Below are 21,892 nucleotides of genomic sequence, written 5' to 3' on the forward strand. Positions count from 1 at the left end.
GAGAAATTATTTATTTTATCACTTATATACGTAATTTTTTGATTTATAGAGACTCAAAATAATTATATTATTTATTTGAATAACAGTTTTTTGTATAATCTTTTTTTTTTTTTTTTTATAAAACCCCAACCCACATATATCTCTTCCAGCGCATAATTACCTTGACAAGAGGAAAGATACTGTTGATAACTAATGTTACCTCTCTTTCAGGTAAGATAACTATTAAATCGTAACATTACGGATGTCCCAAATCATTATTATTTCTTAATATATAAGTTACAGTCAGCTGTTACTGACAGGACCATATCAGCTGATTCCAATGTATACATTAGAGGAACCACACCTAATAAAGTTAGTCTTGTTTAGTCGGTCACGAAGTGTTCTACTTTTTACCTTTTTTCTATTATGTCTCTTCTCGCTGTCACTTAACTTAGAAATAGTGACCAAGAACGTTTGCATTTTTTCTACCACAGTATCGATTAAGCTTCATTTTTTCCCAGTGCTCCTTGCATAGTTTTAGTTCAATCTATGTCCTATAAGTACTAATTGAGGTCAAATACTAATGTATAGGTAATTTTAGATGTAATCTAAAACTAATAGTAGCCAGTTAGGAAATTCCTTTTTGGAGAACAAGGAAAGAGGGCAAAGTATCACGTTATTAGGAAAAGTATGGGAGACAGGGGTAACATAAAACCAGGTTTTCTTCCCCTTTTCCTTTATGTGGAACAGGTAGAAAACATTCATTTACAATAACAAAGTTCACCCATAAATAGCACACATATTGATTTTTAAAAAAATAAATAGAAATAAAATTTAAATTTTCAAACTATATTCTACCTGCAAATGAGGTCGGTGCGGCATTTCAGATAATCTGTATACAAGAACGTCACCATCATTGCATCCGACAAGGAGATTCTGTAAACAATGTAAAGGAGTCATTAGAACTTGTAAAAATATATATGATTATTTTATACTTTCAAATTTTTTTATTTTTTTCTAGTTTTTCTAACACCATTATATATAATATATATAAATTATCTTTTACTGAAGTGAAACTAAAAATAATAGGAGAGAGAGGAGTGCGAAAGGAAACACTTGAAGTACTCTCAAGTACTAGCACATACCCAATCGGTCAGCTGTTCTATTCGATCAGCTGTTATACATATAGACCTGTTAGTACAAGAGCCAGAAAGAAAAACAGGCATTTATCTCACCCCAATTTTTGATTACTTTAATGGAAACTATTTACTAGTCACAATTGATGAGTCTGCCAAGTATAGGTAGGGGGAATAAAAAATGGCGGCTGTTTCAAAACCTTAAAAAAAACATTAATTTTTCATTCAGAGCTCTATATAATAAATACTACCAACAACACTAGAAAATCTAAGAGAACATTATTTAATAAAGAGTAAATTTGCTGAGATATTAGCCCTAAAAGAGCTGTGCAATAGTTTTCGAGATATAGCTTTTTAAAAAGCAAAATTTCTTAAAAATATACTGAAAGATTAGTAGTTAGTTAATTTATTTTGAGATCTATATCTCAGGAGCTATATGACGTACAGATGTCTATTAGAACTTAAACTAAAGCTAGTTTAATGAGCTATAAAGTAGTTTATGATGTTTACCTTTGTAGGAATAGTAGTTTTCATGATATTTGCTAAAATAAATTGATTTATAGTTGTACGGTCAATAAGTTTGATTTATGAAAAACTTCATTTCAAAAACCATTAGACGTACAGATGTCTGCTAGCGCTCAAATTAAAGCTAGTTAAATTTACTACAAAATAGTTAATATGTTTATCTGTGTAGGAGTAGCAGTTTTTATGATATTTGACAAAATAAACTCACAAAATGTTAATTTCTAGTTGTTCGTATAAAATGTTGGATTTTAGAGAAAATATATCTCTAGATCCATTTGACGTACATATGTCTGCCAACACTCGAAATGAAGGAAATTTAACTTTCTATAAAGTAGTTTATGACACTTTTCTTTGTAGGGGTAGTAGTTTTTATGATATTCACATATGAATATGAATTTGGCAAATGAAAATTTGTCCGAACAACTATAAATCAATCTATTTTAGCAAATTTCAAGTGAACTATTACTCCTACAAAGATAAACATCATAAACTACTTTATAGCTCATTAAACTAGCTTTAATTTGAGTGCTAATAGACATCTGTACGTCAAATGTTTTTTGAGATATAAATTTTTCAATATAAATTCACTAACTACTGATCTTTCAGTAAGTCACATACAACATTTTTATGAAATGTTTCTTTTTAAAAAGCTATATCTTGAAAAATTTTTAACGTAAATAACTCATATTTTAGCAAATTAACTCCTCTTCAAATGACGTTCTCTTAGGCATTCTTGTGTTGTTCCCACTTCTTAAGATATAGGGCTCCGAATGAAAAATTATATTTTTTTTAACGCTTTGAAATAGCCGCCATTTTTTATTTCCCCTACCTATACTTGGCAGACTTATCAATTTTGACTATTACTTAAATTGAAAAGTCATATTTTCTCACTTACTGTTCCAGCATCAGAAAAGCTAACACGCGTGTAGTGGCGACCTGTTAGTGAAGCCATCGGCCTGTCTGTCTTCCTACTGAGGTCCCAGATGCAGACTCTCTCCCTGGAGCAGCTTGCTAAGATGGTGCTGTGGCTTGGCGACCACGCTGCACTGTCGATGCTGTACTGCAATATTCACAACAATTAAACGTTGTTTTAACAAGAGCATATTTAATAAACGTGTTATAGGCAAATAAATTATAGATTAATAATTTAAGTAATTAAATTATTACTTGATTATTTTAATGGTTAAATAATATATGTAAACGCATTATATAGTCATCAATCATTTAGAGGATTTAATTACCCAAAGTCGATATGTCTATTTTTATTCCACTTTCTTCCTTTTAAGGAAGATTATTACTAAACAATTTTTATAAGAGCATCTGTTCTAGATGAGTCAAAAGTTTTATTGAAAATGTTGAATAGTAACATTTATTTGAAAGTGGAAAATTCATCAAGTAAGATTTCGAAAACAAAGATGAATCACAGTTGACCGTGGATTTATATAATGAGAAGAAGAGGGTTAGGGGTGCAGTCAGTGAAGAACACAAATAAGTAAAAATTTATTCATAAGTGACAACGTTTCGGCCAGAACTTGAAGCATTCATCATGGCCAAGAACAAAAAACAAGATAATGACTCCTTGATAAATAGTGATTGGCGTCGGATACCTAAACCCTCAGAAAGCACCCCTTGCCCCTCCCCACTCGGCTTTTTTGGGTCACCCAATCAGCCAGATACTATAAGTGAGGTGTCACATTTAGGCCTATACTGACAATTCGCTTCTACTTACTAATTAGACACAAACTAGGAATCCCAGATACACAAAAGTATTCACACTTTCCAATGTGTAATCTTAAAACGTAACAGTGGGTGGTGGTAGACATCGAAGGTTGGTAAGCATATATTTCCTCTTTGCCTGGTTAATTCGCAGACCCATTTTCTGCCGAGCTTCCTCATTGCTAGAAAGGCCCAATTTAAGTCCCTCTGCATCTGGCAACATCATCCCTCATCATCTGCGTAGCTAAAATTTGAACTGACCTCGTGAGAATCATTCCATTTATTTGCTCACTTATCACCTTCTCTAGTGCTAGGTGGAATGGCAGACATGACTGGCCATCTCCTTGTCTCAGTTGGTGAACATCTCCGACAAGTCTCCCTCTCTTCTAACTAACATATCGATCATCTTATCAGTAGCTCTGTAAGATGAATCAATTCCAGATGGATTAATTCATTTCTTTCATTGCCTGATACAATCTTCCTCTAATGATTCTTAAGTGCCACTAAAATCAATGAAGATGTGATGTGTTACGGTATCTTTTTCCCTTGTTATTTCAAGCAGGGTCCTCAAAGCAAAGTTTTGTTCTGAGATTAATTTTCCATAGATCCCAACACCTCTTACTGCTTAAGGAAGTAGATTCTGATGTATGATATTACATAGTACCATATTAAAGAAAATAAAAATAAGCTCTTAAATATGCCAAGCAACAGAATAATAAATAAAAGTGGTAATTAAACATAAATGTAAATTTTAAATGAAGTATTAAAGAAAACGTTAGAGAAATTATTATTATTTTTCTATATATGGGTATATAATACTCATAGACAGGTTAGGCGAGAGAATAATCAATGTCTGGCCAAAGGGTTCAGCCAAATGAATAAAATAATATTATTCAAATCAAAATAAATTGATACTATATTCATCGAGAAAATTTAGTTGTTATATTTGATGACATAATCGGGATGTTAGCCTTATGTATCGCTTGCATTGGATTAAAACATGTTGGTATTGTGTTTGGCTTAGTTTCTACCGTCCTATCTCTCTGTTACCTATCATGGGAAAAATCCTTGAGAAACTTATCTTAAAACACCTGTACCCCATCCTAGATTCCAACCACATAATCCTAGATCACCAGTTTGGATTCCGAACATTCCACTCCACTATCCAGCAATGCCATCGTGTGGTTGATGTAGTCTCGTCTTCATTGAAGCGCGGAATGTATTGCTCGGGAGTCTTTCTTGATGCAGAACATGCTTTTTATCGAGTCTGGCACCCAGGACTGCTACACAAGATCCGTAAATTCCTACGCCGTACATACTTCCTCATCCGTTCTCATCACTCCGACAGATTATATCAAGTAAATCAGAACAGTGCTTATAAATCCCTATTTCCGCAGTCTGCAGGTGTACCTCAGGGTAGTATCCTTGGTCCTATCCTTTATACAGTTTTTACAGCTGACATCACAACCTGTTCTAACACTATTCTCATCACAAATGCCGATGACATATGTCTATTGTCAGTGAATAATGATCCTTCCATTGTATCCCAAACCCTCCAATCCCACATCACCACCCATGAAGAATGGTGCCGAACCAAATCACATTTATCCTTCGTCGTAAATATTCGTCTTGCCCCGCAGTATCTTTTAATAATACCCCACTTATTCCTGTTTAACAGATCCGTTACTTAGACAAAAAAAAATCTGGACAAACGACTGACATGGAATCATCATACAAGACTGAAAAGAAAGAAAACTGCTCGTCGCTTCCGACTATTACAACATTTACTAGACAAACGGTCCAAACTTCCAATCCATTACTAAAGACTGATGTGCATAACTGTTATAAGGCATATCTGGACATACGGAGTTGAGCTATAGGGCTCCACTAAACCATCGAAATCCTCCCGAATCCAATCCTTACAGTCCAAAATCCTTTGAAAAATCCTTAGTGCTCATTATTTTGTCACAAATCAAATCATCCATCAGGACCTCAATGTCCCATATGTTGCAAATTAGGCCAGAACCAGATACCAATCCTTCCATGATAAACTTCCCAACCACCCAAACCAACTCGTTTCTAACCTGGCTTCTCCTTCATTACCTAATAATCCTCCTAGGCGTCTGAAAATAAGATGGCCTCGAGATCTTCTCCTTTAGAAATATTTTTAGGAGCTATCAATGGGTAGATTCTCCACATGTTTGTATCATGTCATAATATCATTTACTAAATGTATTATGTAATATACAGTTGTAAATAACAATAAATAAATGAATAAAAAAAAATCTTAGTTTTATTAACCAGGTGCCATGGAATATTAAAGAAACTGTTGGTTTAAACCAGCAGTCTCTAACTGGAATAAAACGACAGTTTTATGAACCAATTACTGGAAACAAAAATAAAAGGTTTGTTCTATGAACTAGTTGCCTTAAAATGTAATGTTGATTTGATCCATGAAAAATAAAATATTGGTTTGAAAATTAAATACGTCCATTAGCCAGTGTGTTTTTGTTGAAATAGTCATTTTGTTCTATCTATTTCGAAAATGATTTTGCTATTCATAATAATTTTAACTGAAACCCAGAAATGAACTTTTCACAATCATAGACGGTTCCATAAATCGTAGATGAAATGACAGCAACATGTGGTTCCTATATCTCGCCTTAATTGCTAGTGGCCGAGTGCCCAAAATTGTCAGCCTACTTCTTCAACTCTACTCAGGTCGAGGAAAAATATTTCCGGGTCATCAGCGGTAACAGTGCCCCAATAAAATTCTATATCTCTCAAGACAAATCGTTACAGGAAGAGATTTATTGAAATATTTTCAACAGCTTTAAGTTAAAAAAGTACATATAAGTCAAGGCAGCATCAAGATTAAAAAATAAATATATATTAATGTAATGTTGTATTTATTTATTTTTGAAATAGTTTTTTTTAGACATTTGATAACTGTTAGGGTTGGTAAAACTTAATAGTGTCCTATTTAAAAGAAAAGAAAAGAAAGAAATACATGTATCTATTTCTCCACTTAAAAATGCATCATGCATTGAATTCGAAATAGAAATTATCGAGCAGGCCACTGATTCAAAGGGCTCTTTGTGCTGTGTGCTTCGGCACTGGCAGAGGGAACACATTTTATTGTGTGTCGCACACTGAACCAAATAACTGCTTTATATGGACAAAATTCTGTAATCCCTTTAAGCTTGACGGAGTGGTATAAAAATATTATTTAGTGTGTTTTTCCTCATTAAAAAAATATTAAATGAGAAGTTTTTAAACCAAAATTCGAATTAAAAAATAACATCCACTAGGGTATTTTCTGATTTTTTTTTTATACGTTTGGCACAAAAATCACAGGTCATCTCATGATGATCTCCGTAACTCGCCATTGCCATTCACCATTAAAAAAATTATTAGCGTGAACATAAAAAAAAATAAATAAACTAGAAAGCATGGAGTGGCAATCCTATCATAAATTTTTTTGGGATGTCTTGTGGAAGACCGAGTTTTTCTTAAGTCAAAATAAACTAAATATTTAACCTTTGGGATGCACATATATATTTGCTACGCGAAGCATACTGAGGTACAAACTGACCCAAAAGTTTTTTTCTCACTAAACCCCTCAATACTACTTTTAAAATGTAATATTAATTTTTAAAAATCTATCAATAACTCAGTTATGAATTCAAACACAGGCAGTAAATAACAGAGCAACTAATTCATGATCCTCTAGATTTTTTTGTAAAACAAAAGTGGTTAAAATTGAAAAACATGAAGTTATTTAAAATATAAAATTGAATTAATTTTAATATGATAATTGTTGTATCAACTTTCAGAAATGAACCAAGCAAAAAAAGGTCCACGCGATTCCAAACAGTTGACTAGCTTATAGATCAGCCTAAATAGACATAAATTTTTTTTGCTTTTCATAATTACCTTTCCTAACTTCTTATAAATATATTTTCCTATATTCCTATCCGCAGGGAATTGACAGTTTTGTTTTTATATCTTTGATTTGGAGCTCTGTTATCCCGTTATGTTTGTGATAGTCGTATTTTTCTGGTTAATTATCGAAACTAGACTAGGACAAATAGGGCAGTAAAAATAATTTATTTATTGTTGAAATAAGTATTTGTTTTTTATTTTAGTCTTAAAACATTTTTATTCCATTTTGAAGTCCAACGTTTCGGCCAATTCGAAGATTGTTGTGATAAATTTTACTGTTTTAATACTTTTATTAAATATAATAAAAATAATTTTAATTTTAATTTAGTTTGAAAAATTGACTAATTAAAGTAATTGGAGGACTGATAGAAATGACCTGGGCAGAATAGCCTTGTCCTTGAGGATGGCCAAAACATCGGACATATAAATGAAATAAAAATGTTTTGAAACTAAAATGTGTAAAATTTTATTTATTTAAACAATATTAACCAGTCTCAAGAAAGTGTTAAGATTATAAATAATTTAGTTATTTTGAATTTTTCTATTTGAAAAATATATGGAAAAAATCACTTATTGCAGCTTTTTATTATAACATTTTATTATAACATCTCAATAAAGATCGCAGGCGTGGAGATTAAATTTGGTACTACTTTTTCTCGTCTTCTTATCATTTCATTGGCTGATTTTATCTTGAAAAGAAAAATAAGGTGGGACTTCACCCTCTTGGAAATTTCTAACCTGGATCGTTTGACCTGATGGGTTTTTTTTTTTCTCCTCCCGTTCCTTGCCTACTCCGTTTATTCCCAATTGCTTTATTGCCTAACCTGGGGAAAACCTAAGCTGGTTTTACTAAATACAAACCGGCTACCCCTGTGCTTTCCCCGGACCCTCTGGGTTGTTCCCTTTGGGCGGAACATTATATTTGAACTGCTGTCGTAGTGAGAGTTTCCTAATTATTTAATTCGAATGATTCCAACCTTCAGTTTCCCTAATGTTTAATCATTCAAATTCCTCCCGCATCCAAACCTTATAATCCAAAGTCCTACGTAAAATCCTTGATGCTCCTTATTACGTTACAAATAAACTCATCCACAAAGACCTTAACATCCCGTTCGTTGCAGATTTGACTCAAAACAGATATGCGTCTTTTCATTTCAAACTCCTTACCCATCCTAACCCATTAATTCTTAACCTCTCGTCCTTAACAATCCCTGATAATCCTCCGAGGCGTCTGAAAAGAAGATGGCCACGAGACCAGCTAATGTAAAGTACCACTAATGGGTGGTTCCTTCCCAAGATTTTCAAGTATAAATGAAACATACAACATATTTACTTATTGTATTTATTATTTGTACAGTTGTAAATCAAATTAAATAAATAAAGTAAAAAAAAAATTGGTCTTAAGTAATGCAAGACGAAATATCCGTTGTTTGCTTTTTCAGATCTAAGATAACAACAGCTTGTACCTAGAAATTTGTTAGTAAAGATTTATCTATCTAGACAAGTGATTTGAGTTTACCTTGCGTCGAAAGAAAATACTAGTTTTGACTACGACTGACATGGAATCCTCATACAAGACTAAAAATACAAGAAACTGCTCGTAGATTCCAACTATTGAAACATTTACTAGACAAACGGTCTAAATTGCCAATCCATTACAAAAGATTGATCTACATGACTATTATAAGGCCTATCTGAACATACGGAGTTGAGCTTTGGGGCTCCTCTAAACCATCAAATTCCTCCAGAATCCAATCCTTACAGTCCAAGATCCTTCGTAAGATCCTTAATGCTCCTTACTTTGTCACAAATCAAGTCATCTTCAGGACCTCAATATTCCATATGTTGCCGATTTGGCCAGAACCAGATACCGTTCCTTCCATAATAAACTTCTTAACCACCCAAATCCACTTGTTCCTAACCTGGCTTCTCCTTCATTACCTAATAATCCTTCTAGGCGTCTGAAAAGAAGATGACCTCGAAATCTTCTCCTCTAGAAATGTTATAGGAGTTCTATCAGTGGGTAGATTCTCCACATGTTTTTATCATATCACTATGTCACCTACAGCAAATTTACTTGTTGTATATATGTGTATACAGTTGTAAATAGCAATTAATAAATTATTAAAAAACTAAAAAAAAAAAAGTTTTGACCAATAATAAGTTATAAAAAAAAAGTTATTTTAATTTAATTCATTTTCTTTATTACTTGAAAGCTTGCTATAGAAAGTGGAATATTTCATTAATTTATTAATATGGCCTGCTCACCAGACTGAGGTCAGACACCCTTAGATTTAAGATGGAGTGCTGCATGCCATGTAACCAGATACAGACGTCACCACCAGCGGAGTGGCTGAGGTAGACAGACTTAATGAATGGAGAGTGGGCCATCCCCAGGACAGCCAGTTTGTGCCTGTCAATTTTCTCCCAGCGACCATCTGCTCTGTGAGTGTTAACCTAAACATTTAGGTTTAACAATATCACACTGCATACTAAATTCATTAAAACTATTTTATAATAATTTTTAATAGTGATATAAGATTTTATTGAAGAGTAATAATAAAATCTGCCATTAGGGACAATTAACATTAGTTTTCTAAGTATTCATTCTTACCATATACACAGAAAAATGAAAATCAAGAAAAAAGAAATTAAAGTGATAACAGTAGAATTCGCAAACAGTGGTACTCACAAAAGTAAATAAATTTATAAATTATTACTATTGTTGAACGAAAAACATTATTGTAATAGTTGAAAATTAAACTAAATTCTATTTAAATTCATCCAAAAAAAAAATTATACTAACACATAATATACAGCCCATGTCCGTTGTCACATAAACCTTGTTCCGCTCCCCTATGGAAATGCAAAGGCCGATATAAGGTACCTCCAAAAAGTATTGGTCGGGATCTATAGTGTCGTCGTCTTCGCTATCCAGAGGTTCCTCAAGAAGGTCCTGGAATCGTACGTTCAGTTCAGGATCTGGTGCTGCCACAAAGCTTAACTTCGCCATCTCTAAAATCGATTGCTGAACAGTATAACTACTAAGAGATAGAAAGAAATATAACAAAATCTGGAGGATAACTTAACTAATGATCTTAAATACAAGGCATAAATCAATTAAAATCAAAAAGAACTTAAAAAAGTCAAAATAGTAATTATTTGAATTTGTTTATTCACTAAAAAATTTTACTTTCACTTATTTATCTAAAAATATACAGTAAATGGAAGTAGGGAACAATTTTGAATTGAACTTTTTAACAGTAATTTTGATATCGCCTGATTCCAAATAACCAAGACACATAAAATGGCCGGTGTGTGTGTGAACAGTTGAGTTCATTAATACTTTTTCTCTAAAATCTACACATTGGAAATGTCATTTTATATAATCTTTTTTACAATTATTAAACATTTTTTTTTTAATGGTTCCAAATATTTTTAATAAATACATTATAACAAAGTTTAATTAATTCATCGTTAATATCAAGTTGGTATTACGCTCATTAAAATAGTCCACAGGGCTTAAATATCGAGTTTTAATTAATTTTAATTTAATTAAAATCGTTGTCCCCAAGCCACTTTTAATTTTATTTGTTTGTTATATTAAACCGTTTCTCATTGCTAGCAGAAATACAAAAAAAATTAGAGTTGCTGAGAGAACTGACGCGTCAACCTCAGATCTGCAACGCCACCGGTTTGATTTCGGCCTGGATGCATTTCATAGATGTCCCATGAAAAGAAACTTCTACCCTTCTGCTTTAGTTAGGATAGGTTAGTTACCTCTAGGATAATCATCTTCCCACTTGTTTAGCGAAAAAACCAGGTAAGAGGTAAATAAAAGGGGATAAAAATGGATTTCTATAAAATCTGAAGGTATTAGAAATGTAACTACGTAGAAAAACGTATAAATAAGCTGAATAAATTAACTAATATTTTTGTTCTTCCGTAGATGTTATGATCATAATCATATTTTGCTGTCCCTAAACAACATCAGACATTCATTTTTTCTAAGAGCATTGTAGTTGTGTGATGAGATTGTTTTTAATGTCGGTAATTAAAAACATTATATCGTTAAGAATAGCTAAAGAAAGCACTTGAAATTAATCAATATCTGCTCTAAGATTTATTATGATCAAAATTACTTTTCTTACCTGTAAGTTATAGATTATAGGACTGTATTAATAAGCACGAATCGAAAATAAAATTTTTTAAAAAATAGAGTTTCATATTATGCTGCTTAAACTGTGATTTATCCCTTTATCAATTTTTAAAAATTTATTGACCAGTTCAACAGATTCTTCAAAAGCTGTAAAAGGATTTAATACCGTAAAATATCAAACTCAAGATCGCCAAAGGAAGAGAAATTCGAACAATTTTACTGACCAGTCTGAGTCATATTTGAACCTAATTTAAATTATTTGAGCTAGAACGTACTGGCATTAGGTTTATGAGACTAATGAAGTGTTACATCAACTGAGCTGTGAAATGAAATACTGCCTCACAGGCAAAATTGGTTAATGAATTTCTGGAATACAAGTGTGCATATGCGTTAGAATACAAATGTTGCCGTTAAAATCCAGTGTTATTTTATATGAAGTCTTTGAAGTTCATCCTTTCGCCGGTGAGGTCGAAAACTACTTATATATAAAATGTATATAGATTTAAATTGAGTTCTCTAGAGATTTATAGTTATCTTTTTATCATTCTAGATAAGAAATATTAGGCCATTTTTGGTAAATTTTTAAAAAGTTTAAAAATTCGTATATACACCTTTGCAAGAACAATAATTTTGATTGTTGATGACAAAAGTCATAAGTCTTACATTAAAAAAAATGATAGTATTTAAAAACTCTTCCAAAAGAGAAACATTTTATATTTCATAAAATTATTGTTCTATTCATTTATTTATTTAAGCGTTTCCACCACTAGGGCCATTTACACTGAATTTACAAAATTAGTAGATAACAATTGACATATCAACAAAGTTACATATAATCACAAAGAGAGAAAGTTACAAATCAACAATTACAATTACAATTACAAGTTACAAATTTACAATTAAAATTACATATTTACAATTATGATTTACATTTTACAAAGTTGCAATTAGATTTGAGGTAGTTAGTAAATTACTATAATGAATTTTGCATCTACTTATCTATTGCTAGACAGTTAGACTATATGTGATCATAAATATTAATGATTTTTAGAAAGTGAAAATGTTTTGTTATTGTAGTGGGATCTTCTCTCAACATCTCCTGTAAATCTGAAGAGAACCGATGTGGTCCGTGAGCAATACATTCAGTGAGAATATGCCTAACGGTGAGATCGTTTCCGCAGTAGCGACACATTGGTGCATTTTCTTTTTTCATGAGATGACCGTGTGTGAGTTGAGTATGGCCGATCCGAAGACGGGTTAATACTATATCTTCTCTCCGTAGCAGATTCAAGTTTCTGGTTGGACGTTTCACTGTCTGTTGGACCATTCTTAACTTGTTTTCTCTCATGGTGAACCATTCTTGCCACTCTTCCCATCCAATTTCTTTTATCCATGAAATAACATCTTTGCATATTGATGATGTTACGACTGGACCTTCTTTATAGCTAGTCTGGCCTGCGAGTCTGCATTTTCATTCCCAGTGATTCCACAATGACCTGGCAGCCATAAAAACAAGACCCTACAACCCATGTTGTTCAAAGTTTTCAAATGCTGCTTCAACTCTATTATTAATGGATGTGTTGAAAATGGATCTTGTAAAGATTTGAGTGCAGATTCCGAGTAAGAACACGGGGCAGTTTAGAGGGATATTGCAAACTGCAAATTATTGTTCTATAATCTCCTTTTTATTTAAATGAGGTTGTTTATGTCTCTGCCACCTCTGTGGCCCTCCTGTCGGTGAGTGTCCTAAATAAGGGGTTCGCAGAGCTCTAGATGATATCAAAAGGATTGATATGCCTCCTCGTGATAAATACTATCACAGTAAGCTAATTCTGCTAGTTCGAGAGTCGTGTATATGTGGTCCTTCTTTCCTCTTTGAAGTGAAGTATGTCTCAAGATTCCTCTGAGCATACTGCTCTGAAAATGTTGGAGCTTCTTGGCCGTTGTAGGTGCTATTTCACTACTTGTAGGCACTATTGCTATCTTAGCATAGGCACTTTGTAGAGTAGAGCTGGATTATTAGATTACAACACTTTTTTAAATCATTAATTTGACGTAGGGAGAGAGATTGGGAGAGTTCAGCTTTGCTATGGGCAATTTCTGATTGCTATAACTAATAGTGGAAATACAAATAAAGTGGGACTAAGAAAGAAAAATTTTGTTTTTCCTGTTTGGTAACATTTTTGACAATTTTAAAAATATTTATTTTTTTAAAAAATTTAAAATATACAAATAGTCCACAGTTATCACTCATTTTCATTCAAATGAGTGTTACCATAGACTGAGATGAGTTCTCTGGTTACCCTCCAGACACTCCTGACTCATCGGGTCAAGAGAGTTTTGTTTGGTTGTTTACATGTTTCATAACTTTTTTTTAAATTATACATATCATCGAAGAAAACAATTTGCATTTTTAAACACCAGATTCACGCCTTGTGTTATGATTGTGTGTTAGTTTAACTACAAAATTTGTTCAAATAGTTCAGTTGAACTTAAGTCTATTTGTGAAATTACTCAACTCTCCACTAAAGTAAAAAAAATATTTTATGCAATGCTGCTTTTCATGTGACGTTATCTACAACTTGGATACTAAATGAATCAGAAAAATAATAGAAATCATTAAATGATTTATGATTTTTTCTTCTTTTTGAAAAATGATAGAATAGGATGTGTTGTGATTAATGTGTTGTAATTTTCTTTTAATTGTTAAAGCTTTAAATAATTTCCACTCATGTTATGTCAACGTAAAAAAAAAATTCATCGATACGAACCGAAAAGAAGATTCAGAAAATTGCATCATGTAAAAACTGTTTGTAAAAACTTGTTTTTCATGGACTAAACACGCTTTTGATTGGAAGAGGTGTGTCCATACCAGTCTTAAGCTGAAGCTTTTGGAAATTACAAATTTTTTTTTGGGTGACTAATAATATTCTCAGGATAATTGAGTCCTCCATACGCTTTATTCACCATGAAAGGATTTTGAGTTTTCTACCTTCACACAAATTACCTACGCTTAGATGTTTCTGCGCCGCTTATTCATAATGATGTGTTATTGACTTGGTAATCGAATTCATGATAGACAGGTGTAAAAAATGAGAAATTATTTGTTTGAAAACAATCTAAAATTTTATCCTTCAACTTGAATTTGTAGAAATATTCGATCGTGCAGAAAATAATCTATGATCATAACGCTGTCATATGAACATAATTTTTGAAAATCCGACTTTTTTGGTAAAAGATGGAAAAAAAAAAAGTAAAAGTATAAATAAAGAGTTTTCTATGAAAAGTTAATATACCCATTTCTGAAAAGTGAAGGTATTTTTGACAAATTGTAATATTACATCAAAAACGTACTCAGTTTATTATATAATTTAAATTTTGTCCTGTCGAATATTAATACATATTTTTATGAAAATTCAACTTATCTACATGAGATGTTCCTTTGATAATTTTTATATAATAACTTTCCAGTGACTTTATTGACTTTTGAACATTTGATAACTCTTAAAGAGTTCAAATGTTGTTAATTCATAAAGAACAATTCACATTTCGCTAATTTATTATTTGTGATATTGCGTTATGCAATGGTTTATTCAATTTTTATTTTAAGATAATAGAAAAAGTTTTTGATTTAGAGTTTAGAACTGACAGATAAAGGATTTACACCTTTGATATTTCCACGAATATAAGCACGAGGAACAAAGAATTCATTGGAAGCGTACTATGATGATGGATTGTGTGAGAAGCATTCCGAATGCAAAGCACTCTCACAAAGTAAATTATGCAAAGCATAAGAGATTCATTTGTATTCCAAATGTTAGTCTCTCCCTTTTAGGAAGAAACAACTGAAATTCTCAAGGAACTGCTAAAGGTTCATATATATTTTCTTCTTTTATTTTTTCTTTTTTTTTTTTTTACTCCTGAGGTTGGAAACAGATTGAGGCAGACAGATATAGGATTTTAGGTGTTAGACCCTGAAGAGGGAAAAGATTACCGGCGGAGTGGGAAGCTTAGAAATTGAGGGGACTCCACGTGTAGAGAAATAACAGGCTGAGGTAAAGGAGATGAAGAGATAGTCGGGGTCCGCCTTTCTTCCGTCCCTTCTAATCCCCACACATTCCTTAATCCCTCAACTCGACGTTTTACTGCAAATTAAAGTAAAGAGAGTAACTGAAAAAATAATTTCGTCCCTAAGCATCACTAACAAGTAAGAACCTTTACAAACTTCACAATTCATATTTATTAATAGGTTTTTCTTAACATAAATTATTTTTATAATTATAACACATAGTTATGCGATAACTTTAAAACTAGTAAAACATAAACATGAACTTTCACACATCGTTGCTTGGCTTGAATAGTGGCACATCTAACAAAAATTAGAAATGCTTGAAGAAGTTTATCGGGGGGTGCGGTCAGCAAAGAACAACATAAATAAACAAAACAATATTTATTTATTTTATGCCCACGTTTCGAACTGAGTTACAGGTCTTCATCAGGGATAGTGGCGTGTAAAGGGGACGGGAAGCAACTAACTTCAGTATACATATTCTATACCAGAGAGTGACATTAATTGATGCAAAAAATAAAGTTTGTAATATATATACATATAAGTTATGTATCGGCGAAAGCAAAATGTCAAAAAATAGAAGAAGGAATAAGATCTAACAAGCTTGAACTGCTGTAACATACTGACTTTATTTGGTTCAGTACATCTCTTTAAATATATTCCATCAGCTGATCTTCTCAATCCGCTGACATCAAAGTAACAGCTGACTCAGACCGTAACTTATATATATCGCATTAGTATTTCTAAAGTGACACAACTCAAAAATCGGTGTTTTTAAGTTATGACTATGAAAGAAATTGGTAAATATATCTTTATGAATCATCAAAACTGTATCAACCTAGCTTCAGAGCTTGTCCGCCAGAGGGCACTTGTGTCACTCTTGCTGCCTTAATGCTATTCCCCTTCCATAGGCAAGAGTGTCACATTTCCAGAAATGTAAGTTTTAGACTTATGTCACTTTAGAAATACGAGAGCGATATGTTGGTACATATTTTTTTTCTTGAGGCAATCAAATGTTTTCGGAATGTGAGGGCTATGATCGTTCAGTAAAGTTGTCAAATAATATGATAATCCGCTGTCGATCAAATGCCTGTGGTCTGTCAGTATGTGTTCAACAGTTAGCGCTACGTTACACTGTCTCAAAGTCGGGCAAATATTATTCGATTGACAACAGACGAATACATTTTTAGTCGTGAATTTTCTACTCGAACAATAAATTATTCGTACAAAAAATTACGATTAACCATCCGAATAATTTTTTTTTCGTCAATTTTTTGGACAAATAATCTCTTATTGGAAGAAATTAAAATACTAACCGTCGGACTATTTGTATTCGTATAATTTCATTTTTTGTCTTACAGACCTATGGTTGTACATATATATTTTATGATCGCGTATAGATTAATTTTAACTTTTCTTATTTCTAGGGTCCTCCTATATGTTTCTTAAGACGCAGGAAAACGAAAATACTATTGATTTTAAGATTTATTGTCCCTGTCCATTTCAAAATTAAACAAAACTTTTTTTTTCTCATTAGACGACGGATTGGGCTAAATGGATCCTTTTACCACTTAAATAGTAAGTGGAAGTTAGTATAATATTCTATTGTTCTGTCTGCAAATGTTGGATTTCCTATTTTAGCCAATTTTTCGATGTTGCTCAATTTAACCAACTTTAAACAACAAGTCTCCCTTTCTCGTTTTAAATAAATGTTTCAAAGGTGATGAAGAACTCAAATCAAGGTTGGCCGGGCAGGATTGCCTCCTACTATTTTTGATGTTATGAACTCGTCTTGAGAGATTCCGACATGTCGTACATCAACCTACATCCTTCTGCATTATGTCACTTATGACGGAAGATGGCGCATTCCATCTTTTATCCAAAGAATTCGACAGAATTGTTTTATCTTGTCCAAGGCCATTGTAGCTAAGGGAATTAAGGTGTCACCTTATCAAACTAATGCGTAGAGCAGCATATTGAACCTGGGTGGGTTGACTTTAATTTCATAGCGATCCCACACAAGATAAACTCGATCCGCCGGCTTCGGTTAGAATAGGTTTGTTGCCTCCCCCGTCCCCGTATGTCAAAAATGACCAGGTAGGAGGTAAAAAAAAGTTCTATCTCGTATCTCTATCACTTCAGTCTCGTATTTTCAAAACTCTAAAACTTTATCTTGAGTTAAAAAGTTCGTGAAAGATATTTTTGTTAGTAACTCAAGGATATAAGTCGTTATAAATCAGAATTTGAGAAACTTTAATGCTATCCAACGGTCACATTTTCAAACATTTTATTGCCTATAGTTTTGAATTACCGTTATGAGTGCAAATTTCATCAACGTCGTTGAAATTAAGTAATTTCAGGCCGCAATTATCTGTGAAATGAGTTTCGATTGACCTGGATTGAGTGCACGATGATTCAGATAATTCGCCTCAGCCATCTCTAGATCTAAACCTTCATGAATCACATTATTATTCTCATATGCTAGTTAAGGAACCACAAAAAGTTCATATTTGCGGTGCATTTTTTCATCATTATTTTTCTTTAATGGAGCCATTTAAATCCCCTCAAGTACTCACCACAGTATTGTTGATGCTATGAAAATCACTTTTAAGTTAAATGTAATTGCAATATGATGTTCATACACGCAAATTCCCAACTATTTTTTGAGCTTTATTTTGAAAGTAAGAAGTATTTTTTGAAAATACTAGGTTAAATTATGAATAACATGGTAAGTGAAACATTCAATTATAGCTTTAAAAATAAAATTATGACTAATCGGATTTCAGTGTTTTTTATATAAATAAAAATGAAATCCAAATAAAAAAAAACTTTATTGTACTTGAAGTTTCTTATATTCTTCACTATACTATCTGCCTAGATTACTTAAGGTCGTAAATCACTTATCATTTTATACATTATAGTTATTTATATGGATTTGGTTCATAACTTAAGTGTGTATCTAAACTTTACTCACCCCTGCCTTCAGTCTGTTTGATTGGGTCCCAAAGCCATAGGAGACCCGTCTGGCCAACTGTAAACAAACGTTCTTCAAGTGTTGTCCCATCGTCGTACATGGACCATGCCAACGACCACAACGGTTCAGGGTAAGGGCTAAGTTCTTTCCTAAATATAAAAACATTTAAATTTGATTAATTAAACTTTAAGTATACGCGTTGTTCGTTTTATAGAAAGTGATGATTAATTATGTTCTTTGCTGTTATGTGGTAATTTTCTAGTGTACCCACTCATTGACAGTAGTAACTATCGGAGTGTGATTGGTGATGTCTATGAGGAGAACAGAGCCGTCCCTAGTGGTAGCGGCCAACAGCCTGGGTTGTGTTCTTGAGAACTGGAGGCAAGTGACCGCCCTTGCTGTGGCCACACTCCTCTCGGCAGCTTCTGGGTTCTTCACGTGCCAGATTCTCACTGTGCCAGGGCCTTCTCTGGCTCCATACCCGACGCCAATAATTTTCTGAAATCATATTATTTCTCCTTATAGATCAAATTTCTTTGACTAACATTAATAGCATAACTTAAAACGTAAAGAATACCAGGAGCCAACCACAAATAAACCACAGATTAACAGAAAGTGGAACAAACTTAAACACTCTGAGAACAATGTAAGCCATATGTATAAACATCGTGTCACCACGCTTCATAAACCATTTAGATGGGAGGTATGAGATAATTTTTTTCTTTTCTATTACTACTTATATACGGAGCATAAAAGAGGAAAAACTTCGATCATGAAAAATTCAGAATTTCAGTTTTTAACTTAAATAAATATTTAAAAGTCTCCCTGTGTCTAAATAACACTAGTTTATAAAATTTGACTTTTTTATTTATATACCATGAGATGTTGGTGTTTTTTTTTTAGTCAACATAATACTGACGAGCAACCCATTTTTCTCCATCACCCCCCAGTTTTAAGAAAAACGAGAAAAAAAAGTATTTTTTAATAGAAATTTGATAAAAGTGAAGTTCCCGTTGGCTTTATTAAAAAAATAAAAAGCCAAAATTTAAGGTAATTAAATTCCTTTTAAAATAAGACCTTCCCAGTAAAAATTCACTGAGCAAGTATAAATATATAAACTTTACAAGATGATAAAAAAAAAAGTAACTAATCTCACAGTTAAATGTTACCTAATAGATTCAGTTCAACAGTCCCAGAAATAATTTTATGCATTTTTTGAAGGATTTTTAATCCAGCACAAGAACCTAGCAATAAGAATTTACTTTTCAAGTGAAACCGGAATATTTGAAGTAAAACATGCATACGAACTGAAATGTGAGTGATTGGGGAGTAAGAGGCCTTCTTGATATTAGCGCAAGCTATCCCCTGAGGAACACCCAGTCAGTTTTCTACCGTCATCTAAACTGTTTTAATTTTTCTTCTTTTTATGAACTAACTTGTTTTTGTTTTTGATAAAATGTCACAATAATGAAAACAGTTCTCCTTTTTAATACTTACAGACAATAGTTCCAAGTATTTCAGATGCAAACTTTTGTCATCGAACGAAAAAAATGTCTGGAATTCCTTTCGAATGGTCGTCTATGGATCCTTAGAAAATAATATGGATGAAAATAATGAAAACGAATATTACTAATTTATATAAAAAACTCTCATGAAATGGTTGTGAATATGTCACTTAAGATACATTTTCTCGATTCACACCTGGTCTTTTTCCCTGAAAACTCGAATTCAGAGTGTGAGGAACAGAGAGGGAAATTTCACCAAGACCTAAAATTTTTGAAGACAGACACAAAGCGTTTTGGGACAACGGTAAGTTAGGGGACAACTGTTGGTTCATTTTTAGAGAAAAAGATCAAGGAAATTATAAAAGATAAAGTCAATCAATCATTTCTAGTTTTTATTTTTATATTCTATGCTGCTATTTGTTTTAAAGAATTAAATAAATATTTTTTAACAAAAATAAACTAGATGTAACATGTAGCATAGATGTAACAACAAGAGTTTATCAACATTTTTCCCGTATTCAGCGCACTGGAATTGATTTTTAATACAACACGTATTTTGGCAAAAAGTGTACAAAATATGTAAACTAGTATAATCAATCTTCGTAATATCATCTGCCTGTGAGCCTGTGTGTGAACGCGCTAACTTGCCTGAATATAAAAAAAATTGTAAGAAACTGAAATTACATTTATAATTTACATACATTAGGACCAACCTAAAAAAAAAATAATAATAAGTGCACTATCAGGAAGTGGATCTTGAGTGGTTCAAACCACTTTTGATAGACTTACCTTCAATTTTTAACCTTGTTGAATGTAGAGAAATACGAGACCCGTATACAATTTCTCTTGTCAATAATCATGTCAAAAGAATGTTTTTAGGTAGAGATATATATCATTTTATTTCAGTCACTATACCAATTACTTTAGTAAGTTGTCTTGGGAGGTTGTTAATATATATTAAGAATAGCATTGAAGTAATTAAGAATAGGTAAGAGTGAGGAGCCCTGAGGAACACCACGTGTTAGTAAAAGAGAGATGGAGGGTTTTTTGTAACTCTTGTTACATTCATGTATTCAAAGAACATACGCTGGAGATATAGAAAAATAAATCTATGAAACAATTATGAAATGTTTTGTCTATATATTAATTATGAATACGAAATAATGAGCTTCCTAAAGAAATAAAGTAATTACATAAATTCATACTCATAATTAAATTATTTTTACAACAAAATTATTAAATACAGCGTAGCAACTTATAGGTCTTAATTTACAATAAAGGTTATCTTAAATTTTTAAAAACCTACTAATATAAGATAGGAAATAACTATTTTTTTTATAAATATAGGAAAAGTACCTTTTAAGGAACGTCATGAGATTGAACGCTTATATTGCTGGTTGGGTTGAGTAGGCTGCAACTCCGAGATAACAAATCGGCTTTCCTATGTATTTCCCTACTTAACGATGTTCTTTTGCCTTTTATTGCTGTCTTATGTTCGTTTTAGTACATTCCTATATGAGCTACTAAAACTATTAATTGTCCTGTTTTGTTGTTTTAAACTATTCATATTACTTTTTACTCTGTTATTACATAGATAAAAATATAATTAGGTTATTAGTTTTTATAAATGTATACAACTAACTACATTATTATTTTTTTTTTAAATAGAGTAAGATATTGATATAAATAAATTAATTTTAACAATTTCAATATTCTGAATTTTAAATCTCGGCTAAATATAAAATTATTTACTACTTAAAATGTCCCTAAATTGAAAATTATACTCGATTGGTTCATAATTTATAATTTAGATTAGCGTATAATTATATTTTTAATTGTTTAGTCCTAGAAAAGGGCTATTATTTATTTAAAAACAATGGAAAT

At 32.1% G+C, this 21,892-nt stretch overlaps 1 protein-coding gene across 1 annotated transcript in view; it reads right to left on the reverse strand.

The window, feature by feature from the left end:
• Positions 1–21,892, reverse strand: part of LOC136796982 (dynein axonemal intermediate chain 4-like) — a 52,573-nt gene that overhangs the window by 960 nt on the left and 29,721 nt on the right. Inside the window, exons 8-13 of the mRNA XM_067052257.1 lie at positions 18,775–19,001; positions 18,504–18,652; positions 10,108–10,316; positions 9,570–9,758; positions 2,536–2,700; positions 838–915 (exon numbers count right to left, since the gene is read on the reverse strand). Coding sequence (XP_066908358.1) covers positions 838–915; positions 2,536–2,700; positions 9,570–9,758; positions 10,108–10,316; positions 18,504–18,652; positions 18,775–19,001 — 1,017 coding nt within the window. The remainder of the gene's footprint in view (positions 1–837; positions 916–2,535; positions 2,701–9,569; positions 9,759–10,107; positions 10,317–18,503; positions 18,653–18,774; positions 19,002–21,892) is intronic.

Source organism: Halyomorpha halys, unplaced genomic scaffold (assembly GCF_000696795.3).
Source record: "Halyomorpha halys isolate HHAL.00 unplaced genomic scaffold, Hhal_1.1 Scaffold664.1, whole genome shotgun sequence".
In the NCBI taxonomy this organism is placed as follows: Eukaryota; Metazoa; Arthropoda; class Insecta; order Hemiptera; family Pentatomidae; genus Halyomorpha; species Halyomorpha halys.